The sequence below is a fragment of the Petaurus breviceps genome, unplaced genomic scaffold (assembly GCF_028583685.1).
Source record: "Petaurus breviceps papuanus isolate PSGF00001 unplaced genomic scaffold, PetGlider_PUasm1.0 398, whole genome shotgun sequence".
Lineage (NCBI taxonomy): Eukaryota > Metazoa > Chordata > Mammalia > Diprotodontia > Petauridae > Petaurus > Petaurus breviceps.
This window is the reverse complement of record NW_027186314.1, coordinates 83556-98202: the sequence shown is the minus strand read 5'-3', so window position 1 is coordinate 98202 and position 14647 is coordinate 83556. Positions and strand designations below refer to the sequence as shown.

At 46.2% G+C, this 14647-nt stretch overlaps 1 protein-coding gene and 1 long non-coding RNA gene across 8 annotated transcripts in view; one reads left to right on the top strand and one right to left on the bottom strand.

Moving 5' to 3' along the window:
* Positions 1–2442: 2442 nt before the first annotated feature.
* On the bottom strand, positions 2443–14391 carry LOC138170839 (zinc finger protein 383-like). Of its 2 annotated transcripts, none has more exons than XM_069100346.1 (5): positions 14274–14391; positions 11103–11185; positions 10386–10512; positions 5402–5605; positions 2443–3917 (listed from the first exon to the last, which is right to left on the bottom strand). In XM_069100346.1, exons 2-5 carry the CDS (start codon positions 11178–11180, stop codon positions 2518–2520), a joined length of 1809 nt encoding a protein of 602 aa, XP_068956447.1. In that variant the 5' UTR covers positions 11181–11185; positions 14274–14391; the 3' UTR covers positions 2443–2517. The 2 variants fall into 2 exon arrangements, with proteins under 2 accessions (XP_068956447.1, XP_068956448.1); XM_069100347.1 differs by having other exon boundaries at positions 5402–5602; positions 14274–14390.
* Positions 14392–14431: 40 nt separating this feature from the next.
* The window catches only part of LOC138170845 (uncharacterized), an 8085-nt gene continuing 7869 nt past the window's right edge, over positions 14432–14647 (top strand). Inside the window, exon 1 of one of the 6 annotated variants that reach the window (XR_011170762.1) lies at positions 14432–14529. This is a non-coding gene — a long non-coding RNA (uncharacterized lncRNA). Of the gene's footprint in view, positions 14607–14647 lie in introns of all 6 variants that reach the window. The other 5 variants (XR_011170765.1, XR_011170761.1, XR_011170767.1 and 2 more) reach the window with 5 other exon arrangements.

Genomic DNA, 14647 nt, shown 5'->3' with positions numbered 1-14647 from the left:
GCTCAGTGGATAGACTGGTGGGCCTGGAGTCAGGAAGTTTCACCTTGAGTTTAAATCTGGCCTCAGATACTTCCTAGCTGTGTGACCCTGGGAAAGTCACTTAACCCTGTTTGCCTCAGTTCCTATATATAAAAATGAGTTGAAGAAGGAAACAGTAAACTACACTAGTATCTCTGCCAAGAAAATTCCAAGTGGGGTCACAGAGTCAGACACAACTAAAACAACTGAAAAACAACACAGGAGGCCCACATGGGGCTTGTGAATGTGGCCCTTGGTTCCATGGGTTCATGGTCTTGGGGTTTCTTCTGTTTCAGTTTGGACCTTGTGACTTTTGGAGCCACCAGCAACCTGAGAGAATGGGGCTTGAGGCACTGGTTGGCTAATGTCTTTTGAATGTAGCCCCAATCACAGCAACAGAGCTACAGCCCACAGAAACACTACCTTACAGAATGTCTACATGTTCTAAATCCCTCCAAGGAGTGTCCATTACATGCCATCAGGATTCCCCATGAAGAAATACTTAACAGCTTTAACAGCTACCTCGGTGGTGCTCTCCATGGTGCTAAGGCCTAGGCTCAGTGACATACAAGCCTTAGCCTGGTGTTCAAGGTTCCCCATGCTTTGGCTCCAACTTTCCTTTCTAACATTTTTTATTTTTAATATCATCCCCTTTCCACATTCCAGTCAGTCTCTCTCCCCCCCCCCCACCAAGTGCAGCATGCTCTCTTGTTCTCCTGTATGTTTTTAAACATAGATGATAGTTTGTGATTAGAGACATTCTGACACATGATCTTCATAATAATCCTGACAGGCAGCATGAGAATTACTAAGCCAGGTAGTTGGATGAAGAAACCAAGACACAGTGAAATCATTTTCCGGAGGCCTCATGGAAGTTGAGGCAGAATGTGAAGCCCACACTACCGCTAATCCAGACACAAAGTTTCTCCTCAGCATAGACTAAGACAGCAAATCCCAATGACTTGTTTCCCACGTGCACATGTCTAGGGCCTGTTTTCCCATGTGATTCTCTGGGCCCTTGTTGTCTTCTCTAGAAGGACTTCCCACATTCACTATAGTGATCAATCTTTCCCATTTAATGAACTAACCTTTACTAAGGGATGAGTTGCAGTTGAAAACTTTCTAATATTAGTAAACTGATTATTTGCTTGTGACATGGTAAATCATTCCCAGGAAGCTTTCCCCGGTCCCCCTTTCCCCCCCCCAATTCTGCAAAAAAGTACAAAGGAGATTCTCTTAAGTTAAGCGATAGTGGGGAATAGGCAGATTTTGAGTCATACGATGTCTTTTTATATTTGCCAATTAGCAGAAAGGCTGCTGCTCTTCAGCTCTCTCATTGTCCCTAGTGCTGTTTATGAATGCTGCTTGAAGTATTAATTCACAGAATGATGTAGAATCATTTAGCGTGTCTCCATCTGTCATTATTAGTGTATGGAATTACGAATTTGCATGGAAGCATGTGTGGGTTTATCATAACCCAGATAAGGGGACAAAGGGACCCGAGGTTCATCTGCTGTCCTTGCTTGTTCACTACACCATGCTTGTACACGGGAGGGGCAGCTATAAGCAGCAGACACTCCAGTCCTGCTGTTGCCACTTTATACCTGAAGGAAAGAGGAACCACGATGGAGGCACTGGGGCTCAGAGCAGGCAGGCACATCGAGTTCTTTAGATACTCACAAGATCTTGATGGCATCAAGGGAGAAATAAGACTTCAATCACACTATAAGGCACAAAGGTAGACAGCATGGGAACACAGGATGGAGTGATAGAGGGAGGGGAGAGATGTGGGCAAGACAATAGGGAGGTGCAAGGGCACAGATCACTTCTGTAATTGGGCACTGGAGTCAAACACTGGGATAGCATAGGCCAATAGCAGGTGGGGGACGAGGGAGCCAAAGTGTGGCAGAGTTTGTTTTTATGGAATATCAGTGATGGGGCTGGGGGAAGGACTAACTCTTCTGTGTGCCACCTTTGTCTTAGTTCAATAACAAAGCCACACCATCTCAAAATTGTCAGCAAAACTTCAGGGTTACTTCATGAGTAAAACATTTTCTGGGGTTCTACTGTTTTTAAGGCTTGAGCCTGGAGCTTATCTGAGGCTTACAGACCACAGGCAGGAGCAGGATCCAGGGACCCTTAAGTAAGGCCTAGCTGGCTCCCCCTAATTTAGTGCATTGTCTAAAGATGTGGTCTCAGCTAATTTATGAGGCAGTTGTCAATGGTTCCTGTTCTTCCTCAATTGATGAGACAGGTTGGTCCCTTAATTTATGGAACAGTCTGGAAATGACTTTTACATTCCTCTTTGAAATTTTCCTTCCTACTACTACCGTATGATCTTATACTGGTTACTTGGTGGGTGTGTGTCTGTGTGTGTGTGTGGGGGGGGGTTAAGAGAGATAAAGACAGGATACAATTTCAACGCACTGTTATGGTCAAATGTATTGTACTTTTGGATCTGCTGTCTGCATCATATTATAAAACTCTGCCTATGTTTCCTTATACTTCCAGGGTTTCTGTCCAGTGCGAATTTTGATGCTGAATGAGATATGAATTCCTGTTAAAGGACTTCCCACATTCCTTACATTTAAAAGGTCTCTCTCCAGTATGAACTCTGTGGTGTTCAAAAAGAGATGAGCTCCTACTGAAGGCTTTCCCACATTCCTTACATTGATAAGGTTTCTCTCCAGTGTGCATCCTCTGGTGTATAATAAGTGATGAACTTTGGCTAAAGGCCTTCCCACATTCCTTACATTCATAGGGTTTCTCTCCAGTGTGAATTCTCTGGTGTTGAATGAGGTGTGAATTCAAGTGGAAAGCCTTCCCACATTCAGTACACTGATAAGGTTTCTCTCCAGTATGAATGTTTTTATGTACAATAAGAGCTGAGTTTTGGCTAAAGGCCTTCCCACATTCACCACATTTATAAGGCTTTTCTCCAGTGTGAATTCTCTGATGTTGAATGAGGGGTGTCTTCCAGTTAAATGCCTTCCCACAATCCTTACATTGATAAGGTTTCTCTCCAGTGTGAATTCTCTGGTGTTGGTGGAGGCCTGACTTCCATTTGAAGGCCTTCCCGCACTCTTTACATTGATAGGGTTTCTCCTCAGTGTGAACTCTCTGGTGTGCAATGAGGGCTGAGCTATGGCTGAAGGCTTTTCCACATCCTTTACATTCATAAGGTTTCTCTCCAGTGTGAATTCTCTGGTGTCCAATGAGATAAGACTTCCAATTGAAGGTCTTTCCACATTCCCTACATTCATAAGGTCTCTCTCCATTATGCATCCTTTCATGATTAGTAAGGTATGAATATTGGGTGAAAGATTTTCCACAGTCCTTACATGTATAAGGTTTCTCTCCAGTGTGAATTCTCTGGTTTCCCACAAGATGGGAGGTTTCCTGGAAGTTCTTCCCACCTCCCTTGGATTCCTCAGTATTCTCTCCAGTATGAATTCTCTGATGCTGGATCATCCCTGCATTCTGGCTCAAAGTCTTTTCAAATTCTTCACAATCCCAGGATTTCTCTACCCTACACAGGCCTGGGGTTCCAGTCAGGGCTGGGAGACCCTCACCTTCTTTCTTACTGCCTGACCTCTTGGGCCTGGAGATGCTCCTGTGGATGCTTTTGCTAACATCAACACATTCACGGCCTCTCTGCCCAACAGGAGTTTTCTTGAACAGCATCAATGGCCTCAAATCACTTTGCCGGGACATGATTTGCCTTGGAATCTCTCCTGCCAGGTTCTGCGTTTGCTGCCATAACCTGATGTCTTGGATTGGACCAGCCACAAAGGCTTCGTTCCTGAGAACATCTCCAGGGAGTCTTTCCACTAATGTCTCTTCTGGCCCTGAATCTTGCTTTCCAGTTGACTCCTGGTTCTTGAGTTTAGTATCCCCAGCTGGAAAAAGATTGGAAACAAAAGTTGAACCCAGAAGGCTAGAAAGCTAATCCTAGAGAATGTATAAATCCTTTGCAAAGCTTATTCTTAGTCAAACTTGTACCAGAATCACGAGTCCTTCCGTCTCATCCCTCTCTAGGCTGCACTTGGGACTTTCTCTTAAACCTTAGGTTTTACCCTTTAAAAAAAGGAATTGACAGGAAAAAATATTGTGAATCCTATGTATTAGATTGTAAGCTCCTTGAGGGCAGGGACGCTCTTTTGCCTCTTTTTGAAAGCACTTAGCACAGTGCTTGGCACACAGTTGGCATTTAATAAATTTTTTGATTGACTGGAAAAAGATGTAATCCCAGAAAGGGGAGGACATTATTCAACTTCAAAACCTGCATCAATGCAGAGCTGGGACAGCAATCACCAAAGGCCAGAACTGGAAAGCACCACTCAGGCACATCCTTCTCATTGGACAAATGGAGACAACGAGGCTCAGAGAAGCTAGGGGACTGGCTGCAGTATGTGTGTGCATTCAGGTAGACCATCTCCAGAGGGGCAATCCTGCCCTAGATGAAGAACACACTCTTAAGGACTCCCATGACTTCAGGGTCCAGGATAGGGAGCTGGGAAAATCACCATCAGGTGTGGGAGCTCACCAGGCAGGCCTTCTCAATTCTGGGCCTCATATTTTGTGGTCTGTCTGGAAGCTTAGCATTAGTGCAAAAGGATCTGAGGAGCATTGGCACTGTGACCATGGAGGGATCTGGCAAAACCCCTACCTCTCTGCAGAATGACGGAGCCATGACCTGAGGGGCTGTGCACAAACACAAGCCAGGAAAGCCGTGTGTGTCCTCAGGGAGCTGATGTGCTAAGAGCTGACTTCAGCACACACAGAGGAGCACGTTTTACATAAGGAGCTTTGGAGGAACAGTCATGGAATCACAGGACACTTAATTAACATGGTCTCATGGTAGTGGTGACTAAATCAGTCTTGACACAGGGTCTGGGCCTCTGGCTAGGAGAGCTTTTGATGATGATTGCTTTAGCTTTTCTCTGAATAGAGCAGGGCCTTCTTAACCTGGGGTCTGTGAACTTGCTACAAGGAACATTTTGGTAGCCTTCAACAGAACTAATTTCCTTTGTAATCCCCTATGTACTTTATTTCATGCATTTAAGAAGATTCCTCCAAGGGCACCACAGGATGTGCCAGGCTGCCCAAGGGGTCCATGAAACACAAGAGGTAAAGAACCCCTGGTCTGGAGGCTTTCCCAAGGCAGAGCACCCTGGAATGCATCCCTTTGTTGAAGGAATAGTTGTGGTGATTCATGAATCTAAGCTCTGTCTTCCCAGAGTTGGACCCTGTCCTTTTTATCTCTTGATTCTGGGTCCCCAAGACTGGGGAAGAAAGGACTGCTTTGCTGAGCTGTGGGCAGAGAGGCTGCTGCTTTCCAGCCTGTGGGAGTGACCACTGATGGTCATCTCCACACACCTACCTGCACCATCCAGCACTTCAAAGATGGCCATACACAAGAGACTGGCTGGGCCGCTCCACCCACTGGCTCCCAGCTGACTCCAGGGATTTTCTCCGTCAGACAAAGATGTGCTTTTGGCAGCATGTTCCAATGAATCCCATGTATGTGGTTCTTCCTCTCCCTCCAACCAGGAGATGAGGCCTGGCTTGGGACCAGGAAGCCCTGCTCATGGGAGAGAAAATGAGATAGCCCTGCATGTGCTGAAGGTGGGAGGAGATCAGAAAGGTGTCATGTGAGCATGAGCAGGCTAGGGGAACTTGCTTGTGGGGAAGCCTAACAGAAAGAAGGTTTTTGATATCGGCACTCTGTGTTAATTCCTCAAACAGAGGTCCTGTCTGTTGGTCTGAGTTAATTCCTCAGACAAAAGCCCTGTGTGTTGATCTGTATTGATTTCTCAGACAAAAGCCCTGGTAATGTGTATAAATATCATACCCCTGTTTAGTTTTGTTTTCCCAGAAGCAGAAGTTGTGAGCAGGAGCCCCTGGAGTCTAATGTCAGACAGAAACAGGAAGAACTTGGAGAAGCAGTCCCCGTGAGATGAGACATGGAGCAGGAGCAGAGAGCTGCCTGTGAGTGAACCCAGGTAAGAGTCTGGAGCAGTCAGCCCACATCAACCAAGCTGTGGGGTTTGGAAGGCAACCTCAAGTCAAGATGAGAGAGGATTTTACTTGGACACTGTGTATAGATTTAGGAGATTGTGACTGACACAAGTGCATGGGTACACACACACACACACACACACACACACACACACACACACACACACCCAGGGTGGATGGTATTTGTACTTTTTGCTACCCCTTAAGGATGATATATCTTGCTAGGGAAGACCCTGGCCTGGGATTCCCTGTTTGTGTTAACAAGTATTTTGGGGAATGCTAGTGAAGGCAACAATATATGCTGTGTGAGGATTCTGAGGAATGCCATAAGATATACTGACTGATATATTTTGTTAAAGACTATGTGGCCACCTTAGTAGTAAATTGTTATGCTATGTTATGCTTTAGTTTATTGCTGAATGAATAGAGAGTTCTTTATACTATGTGATTAAACCCTTGAAATTATTCACAGTAGTAGTCCTCAGGTGTGTTGCTGTGACTGACTTTGCAAAAGTTAAGAGGCAAGGTATGGTGGGAGTAATGACTTAGAGAAGGAACAGAGGGCTCTGATTCTGTGATCCCAAAAGAGTCACAAAACCAGGTCACTTCCTACCTTGTTCAGTCTAAGCTCCTCTGGAACAGCCCTCACAGAGACTCACTGAGCCATCACCTCCCTGGATCTTAGTATGCACAAATACAACATGACCTTGGCAGACCCTGAGGAACCTTAGACCCAGGACATCCAGGAGATCAAGAAGGCTGGAGGGTATTTCTAAGTTCGGTGGAATGAGAGACAATGTGATTCCCATCAAAATTTTCCTTAGCTGAGACCTGAGAGACCCCAGTTCAAGCCCCCTGTTATTTCCTTGCAGGGTAACCTTGGATCAATTAATTCCTCATTTTTGGGACAGTTTCTTCCACTTAAAATGAAGGAGTTGCTTTACATGACTTCCAATGATTTTGTAATGGCCAACATTCTATAATATTACAATTTGTAGAGAAATAACTTGTATCCTTTTTCCTGCTACAAGGAGAATGATTCTAGCCCATGGATGTTCCTACAGGGGCATCTTGGGTCGTGGCTGCTGATCAAGAAGAACCCAGGGAATTTAAATAAAACATTAGCAAAAGGACTACAGCAACTTATCAGGAGAAAAATATACTTTGATCAGGTGGGATTTATTCTAGGAATGCAAGGATGGTTTAAAATTAGGAAAATTATCAGTATAATTGATCACAACAACAACAAAGCTAGCAGAAACTATATGATTATCTCAACAGATGCAGAAAAGGCTTTTGAAAAAATACAACACCCATTGCTATTAAAAACACTAGAAAGTATAGGAATAGGGGCAGGTAGGTGGCACAGTGAGTAGAGTGCCAGCCCTGGAGTCAGTAGGACCTGAGTTGGGATCTGGCCTCAGACACTTAACATGCACACACACACACAAAAACCCTAGCCGTGTGACCTTGGGCAAGTTACTTAACCCCAATTGCCCTCCAAAAAAAAAAGCAAAAAATAAAATATAGGAATAAATGGAGTCTTCCGTAAAATAATAAGTAGTATCTATCTAAAACCATCAGCAAATATTATATGTAATGTAATGGGGATAAGCTAGAAGCATTTCCAATAAGATCAGGGGTGAAACAAGGATGTCCACTATCACCCTTCTTATTCAATTTGGTACTAGAAATGTTAGCAGTAACAATAAGAGAAGAAAAAGAAATTGAAGAAATCAAATTAGGCAAAGAAGAGACTAAGCTATCACTCTTTGCAGATGACATGATATACTTAGAGAACCCTAGAGAATCAAGTAAAAAATTACTTGAGATAATAAACAAATTTGGCAAAGTTGCAGGATATAAAATAAACCCACATAAATCCCTGGCATTCCTACATATTTCTTTCTTTCTTTTTTTTTTTTAAAGCAATCGGGGTTAAGTAACTTGTTCAAGGTTACATGGCCAGTTATTTCTGGGTGTGGTGCTGAGTATCTGAGCCCGGATTTGATCCAGATCATCCCAGCACTGGAGATGGTGCTCTTACTCGCTGAGCCACCTGGCCACTTCATTCCTACATATTTCTAACAAAAGTCAATAGCAAGAGATAGAAAGAGATATTCCATTTAAAGTTACTGGTGACATTATAAAATATTTGGGAATCTACCTGCCAAAACAAACCCAGGACCTATATGAACACAATTACAAAACACTTTTCACACAAATAATGTTAGATCTAACTAATTGGAAAAACATCAGTTGCTCATGGCTGGGTCGAGCTAATATAATAAAAATGACAATTTTTCCTAAATTAAATTAGACATTTAGTTCCATACCCCTCAATCTACTAAAAAAAATTACTTTATAGATCTAGAAAAATAGTAAAAAATCATTTGAAAGAACAAAGGTTAGGGGAGGCCAGGTGGCTCAGCGAGTAAGACCACCGGCTCCAGTGTTGGGATGACCTGGAGATCGAATCCTGGGCTCAGACACTAAGCGCCACACCCAGAAATGACTGGCCATGTAACCTTGAGCAAGTTACTTAATCCTGATTGCTTAAAAATGAAAAAAAAAAAAATTAAATTTAAAAAAAAAAAGAAAGAACAAAGGTCCAGAATATCAAGGGAATTAATGAAAAGAAATGCTAGTGAAGGTAGCCTAGCCATACCAGATTTTAATTTGTATTATAAAGCAGCAGTCATCAAAGCTACTTGATACTGCCTGAGGAACAGGGTAGTGGATCAGTGGAACAGACTGGGTTCACAAGACTCAGCAGTGAATGACTATAGTAATCTACTATTTGATAAACCCAAAGACCCCAGTTTTGGGGATAAGAACTCACTATTTGACAAAATTGCTGGGGAAACTGGAATATAGTATGGCAGTAACTGGGCACAGACCAATATCTAACACTGTATAGCAAAATCAAGTAGAAATGGGTACATGATCTAGGTATAAAGGCTGATACTGTAAGCAATCTGGGAGAGTAAGGAATAATTTACCTGTCACATTTACGGAGAAAGGAAGATTTTATGACCACACAAGAGTTGGAGAGCATTATGAAATGCAAAATGGGATAATTTTGATTACATTAAATTGAAAAGTTTCTGTACAAATAAAGCCAATGTAAGCAAGATTAAGATGTCTCTGATAAAGCCCTCATTTCTAAAATATACAAAGAATTGAGTCAAATCTATAGGAATACAAGTCATTCCCCAATTGATAAATGGTCAAAGGATATGAACAGGCAGTTATCAGAGGATGAAATAAAAGATATCTATAAGCATATGAAAAAACACTCTAACCCACTATTGATTAGAGAAATGCAAATCAAAACAACTCTGAGGTACCACATCTCACCAGTCAGGCTGGCTAAGATGACAAAACAGGAAAATGATAAATGCTGGAGAGGATGTGGAAAAATTGGAACACTAATGCATTGTTGGTGGAGTTGTGAACTGATCCAACCATTCTGGAGAGCAATCTGGAATTATGCCTAAAGGGCTATAAATAAGTGCATACCCTTTGACCCAGCAATTCCACTTCTAGGGTTGTATCCCAAAGAGATCACAGAAGTGGGAAGAGGACCTGTATGTAAAAAATATTTATAGCTGCTCTTTTTGTGGTAGCAAAGGATTGGAAATTAAGGGGGTGCCCATCAATTGGGGAATGGCTGAACAAATTGTGGTATATGAATGTAATGGAATACTATTGTGCTATAAGAAATGAGGAACAGATGGACTTCTTAATAACCTGGAGAGGCTTATACAAACTGATGCTGAGTGAGAAGAGCAGAACCAGAAGAAATTTGTACACAATCACAGACACAATGTATGCGTGACAACCAACTTTGATAGACTGGACTCTTCTCCGCAATGTAAGGTTATAAGACAACTCCAAACGACTCATGATGGAAAGGGATATCCACATCCAGAGAAAGAACTAGAGCCTGAAGGCAGAGTGAAGCAAACTACCAGCTTTCTCTTTTTCTTGTTTCATTTTGTTTCCTCTTTCCCATTGTTCATTCCATTGGTTGTAATTCTTCTTTACAACCTGCCTAATGTTTAATGTGAAGGTATTTGCAGATCTTATATTTATTTCATGCCGCTATGGGGGAAGGGGGGATTGAGGAACTGAATCTTGTAAACTAAAAGTAAATAAATAAATTAATAAAAAAAAAAAAGAACCCAGGGAAGGTGAAGACAGACCCTGTCTCTGGGCCTAAAAGACAACCAGACCCCTGCTTTCAGAAGGCCAATGAGGGGGTCCTACAGGTCTGTGCTCCACACCCACGAGCCTGACTTCCCCAGGGCAGATCCCCGACTCTCAGGGGGGGGCAGCCTTACCCAGGGACACCAGGCTCCTATAGTTCTCCAGCATCACATCTCTGTAGAGCTCCCTCTGAGCAGCGCTTAAGCATGCCCACTCCTCCCAGGTGAAGTCCAAGGCCACATCCCTGAAGGTCACTGCCTCCTGAAACACCAAACACACTCATGCTGGCCTAGAAGCCACATACTTACAGAGCCCTGGGAGGAAACTTGGGGAAGGGCCAGAATTGAGAGAAAGCAGATGTGAAAGTGTTCTGGAGATGAAAAAGAAAAAGTTACTAAGGCAGATGGAGAGGGGACTGCCCATTACTGGGAGAGCAGGAGACCTGGGACCACAGGAACAGGCATTTATAGTTAGAGATCATCTAGTCCAATCCCCTTAATGTCCAGATGAGAAAATTGAGGCCCAGGGAAGGTATCTGGATTGTCCTGGGTCACATAGGAAACAAATGGCCAAGCAGGAGTCTGATCCAGCTCCTCAGACTCCAAATTCAGTCTGTGACAACACAGCTACTGACCTCCTGGTGGACTCTGGGTAAGTGACCTCCCTGCTGGGGAGACTGAATGGAGAGAGTTGGGCCTGATGATCCCCAAGTAGCTTCCCACTACGAGAACCTGGGAGGGGAGGATGGGGGGCATGGCAGAGGGGCCTCAGAGGCACTCACAGCCAAGGGCAAGAATCTCAGCCTGCCATGGCAATGAGGGTGTCTTGGGAGAGAGGAACCCCCAACTCACCTCTCCTAGGGCCAGCAGACTTCTGGTGGATGCTCCAGCCTCTTCTGGGCTCCCCCCTTGGATGCAATCAAGAGACATCAGGCCTGTGGGAGGAGAGAGGAAGGAAGCTGGGGGTAGGCTTTACAGTCTCTGAGGCAAGACCCCACCTGGAGTAGCTGGAAGGGTACTATCAGCCAGGGACCAGGTACACAAGTGCATGGGTACATAGACAGACAGACAGACACACACACACACACACACACACACACACACACACTCAGAAGAGACAGTTCTGAAATCTCCTAAGTCAGAGAGCTCTGGAAAGAGGTAGGAGGTGAAGTTCCAGCTTGGGGAACCAATTCAGAGAAGTGATAACTCAGACGTGGAGGGGAGGAAGATCCCCACAGTGAATTGTGCAGAGCAGGAATTCTCAGCATTTTTTGTGCTTTCGGCCCCCTGGGCAGTCAGTCTGATGAAGCCTATAAACACCTTCTCAGAAACACAATTTTAAGGTTGGAAATAAAACACATAGAATTACAAGGCAAACCAATTACAATGAAAGACCAGCTACCAAAATACCTCATTTGTAAAGTCCACAGATTCTAAGATAAGAACCCCTGGTGTAGAGGGAAAGTCCAAAGCTGTTCTAGCCTCCTCCTTTGAGGGATGGAAGACAGAGAATGCAATGAAGAAGAGGGGAAGGAGGGAGGAGCTGGTGATGGGAGAAGCAGAACCTTGAAAACCAGCGTGGTGCAAAGAGTCTAAGAATCGGGTCTGGCCCTGGGCCTCCCTGATGAGGGAAAGAGAGTCCTTCTGACTTTACACACTCCTGTAAATTTTCTTTGATTTCTTCCATTTTTCCAAAGAGGAGAAAGTAGGGCTGTCTTCTAGCTGCTCTACATGTATGGTGAGAGTGAGTGCTGCAGGGAGGTGAGAGGAAGAAGGACCTGGGTGTTATTCCATTAGCCCCACAGGCAAAATGAGTGAAATTCTGAGGTTCCCAGGGGTAAACCTGGCTTGGGTGACTAGCCAACATTATGCTTCAGTCTTGCTTCCTCCACTGGCTCCTTCCCTGCTGCTACAAACATGCCTCAGTTTCCCTTGTCCTTACACCATTATGAATGGTTCCTACCAAGTCCTCCTTAGGTAGCCCCATATCTCTTCTCCTTTTGGCAATTCGATTTCTAGAAGGGCCAACCTGCCTACATTTCCTACCACTTACTGAGATCCTTGGAAAACCTGGCTTCTGGCCACCATGCTCACCTCTGAACTCAAGCTCTATGCAGACTACTAAGTCCACTGGCCTCTTCTCACTCCTCTGGGGGAGAAGGGGAAGAAAACAGGCCCTGATTAAGCACCTATTATGTGCCCTAGGCTGTGCCAGATGCTTGACAAATATGATCTCATGAGCTCTTCACAACAACCCTGGAAGGGGCTCTTTTCACCCCCATATTACAGTTGAGGAAACCAAGGCAAACTCAGGTGAAGTGACCTGGGTCACTTGAAGTGACCAGGGTCACTCAGAGAATAAGGGTCTGAGTCTAGATTTGAATCCAGTTCTTCCTGACTCCAGTTCCAAGGCCCTAACCACTGCACCGCCCTCCTGTTTCTCCACAAGTCCTCCCTAGATACTGGGGCATCCTTTGGTTTCAAGGATAATACTCTGGCTTTCTTGGTACCAATGAGATTGCTCCTAAGGGAAGAACCTTGGAGAAGAAGCATTTATTGAGTACCTACTGTGTGAAGTTGGGGGGCCACAAAGACAAAAATAAGCTGTAATCCCTGTCCTTGAGGCTCTTCCATTCCATTGAGGGAAACAGGATATCCAGTTACAAGCAAACAGAACGGAGGAAGGCACAGTAAGATGGGTAGGGGAGGGACAGGCAGTCTGGAGTCTGCCAGGGAAATGCCAGCAGAGGGCATTCTTTGCATTTCTCCTGGCTGCCGTGGGGAACCCCTGCAGGTGTTGAACAGAGGTGTCCTGTGCTACACAAGATGGGCACGAGATGCCAGACTGGAGCCGAGGTGAGAGAGGAGGGTTACAGCAGACAACTGCATGGAGGAGAAAGTACAGCCTAGCTCTGGCCTGGGCCCTCTTCTCTTTCAACACCTAGGGAGCGCATCCACCTCTAGGGGCACAACAGTCATGTGTGTCCAAGTGCCTCCCTTGCCTCCAGCCTCAATCATCTCTATCCATTCAATACAATACAGTCAATTCCCCTAAGTGACTGGGTATGGCACTGTCCAAGGTGCTGAACGCACACCCCCGGCCTCAATCATCTCTATCCATCCAATCCTATGCAGCACTTTTTCCCTAAGGGGCGGAGTCTGGCACTGTCCAAGGTGCTGAAGCTCTACGCCCAGTCTCTTCCTCTCTACCCATTTAATCCAATGCAGCCACTTTCCCTAAGCGGCCGGGCCAGTGGCTGTCCGAGGTGCTGACTCTGCCCCCGGCCTCTCCTCAATACCAGACAGCCAATTTCCCTAAGGTTTAGGCTGGGCACGGCTCTGTCCAAGGTGCTGGAGGAGATCCTCAGCTCTGACTCCACGGCCACCTGCGCCTCTCTTCCCAGGCGTCTCTCAAACAGAATTCTTCCCAACAAACCGCGAACTTCCCCAAACCCCAGTGTGCCAGACGAGGGCCCGAAGGAGGGTTTTTTGGCAGAGCATCTCACAAGGGATGAGGTGAGAAGGAAGGGGGACGGAGGGCATGCAGCGTCCAAGCCCGGGAATTCAGGGAAGTCAAAGGCGGGAGGGAGGCGGACGGGAAAGACGGGACCTCACACGTCCCTGTGCGTTTGCGGGTGCCGAGGGTGTGTGACAGGGGAAGATGGCGGGAGGCCCAGTGACTCCGGGGGAGGAGACCAAGCAGAGACCTGGCTCAGGCCGCAGACCAGGGACCGGCCTTGGAGGGGCCGCCTTCTGTGACTGCCGGGCTCACAGCCGTCCCGGGACCTCCATGGGAGGCCGGAGGCCGGGGCCAGGAAAGGACCCAGCCCCGCGGGGGGCGCTCTCCCTCCTCGTGCACAGCAACGATCCAGGGGAACTGGGGAGGGCACGCCTCCCCCCCACCCCCTCCACTCATCACGCATGCACACAAGCTCATGCACGCGCTCGCGCACCCACGCATGCTCACTGACACCCAAGCAGGCACACGCACACCCACGCACGCCCTGGGGGAGAAGTACGCACCTGGGCCGCCTCTGCTGACCTCCGAATCCCGGCGGCCTCACGGCCCCCAAGGAGGAAGGTCAACCCAGGGAGGCTTCTGGGAAGCGGAAATGTTCCGGAAGTCGGAAGTACTGGGGAGAAGGTGTTTTGAGCGCATGCGCAGAGAGGCTCTTAGCTTCACCGTGAGGATAAGGACGTCATTTCCGGCCGGGGTTGGGGTGAGTGGCAAGATTACGTTTTGCGCGTGCGTACTTCGAAAGCAAACTTTGCCCTCGTGGTAAGACCTTCCTCCCCTAAAAAGAAGGCTCGTCCCGCAGCCGCGGAGTCTCCTAGAATCAAAGCTGTGCAGGCTGAGTGCGCATGTGCACGGCTCCTCCCCCCCCCCCCCCCCCCCC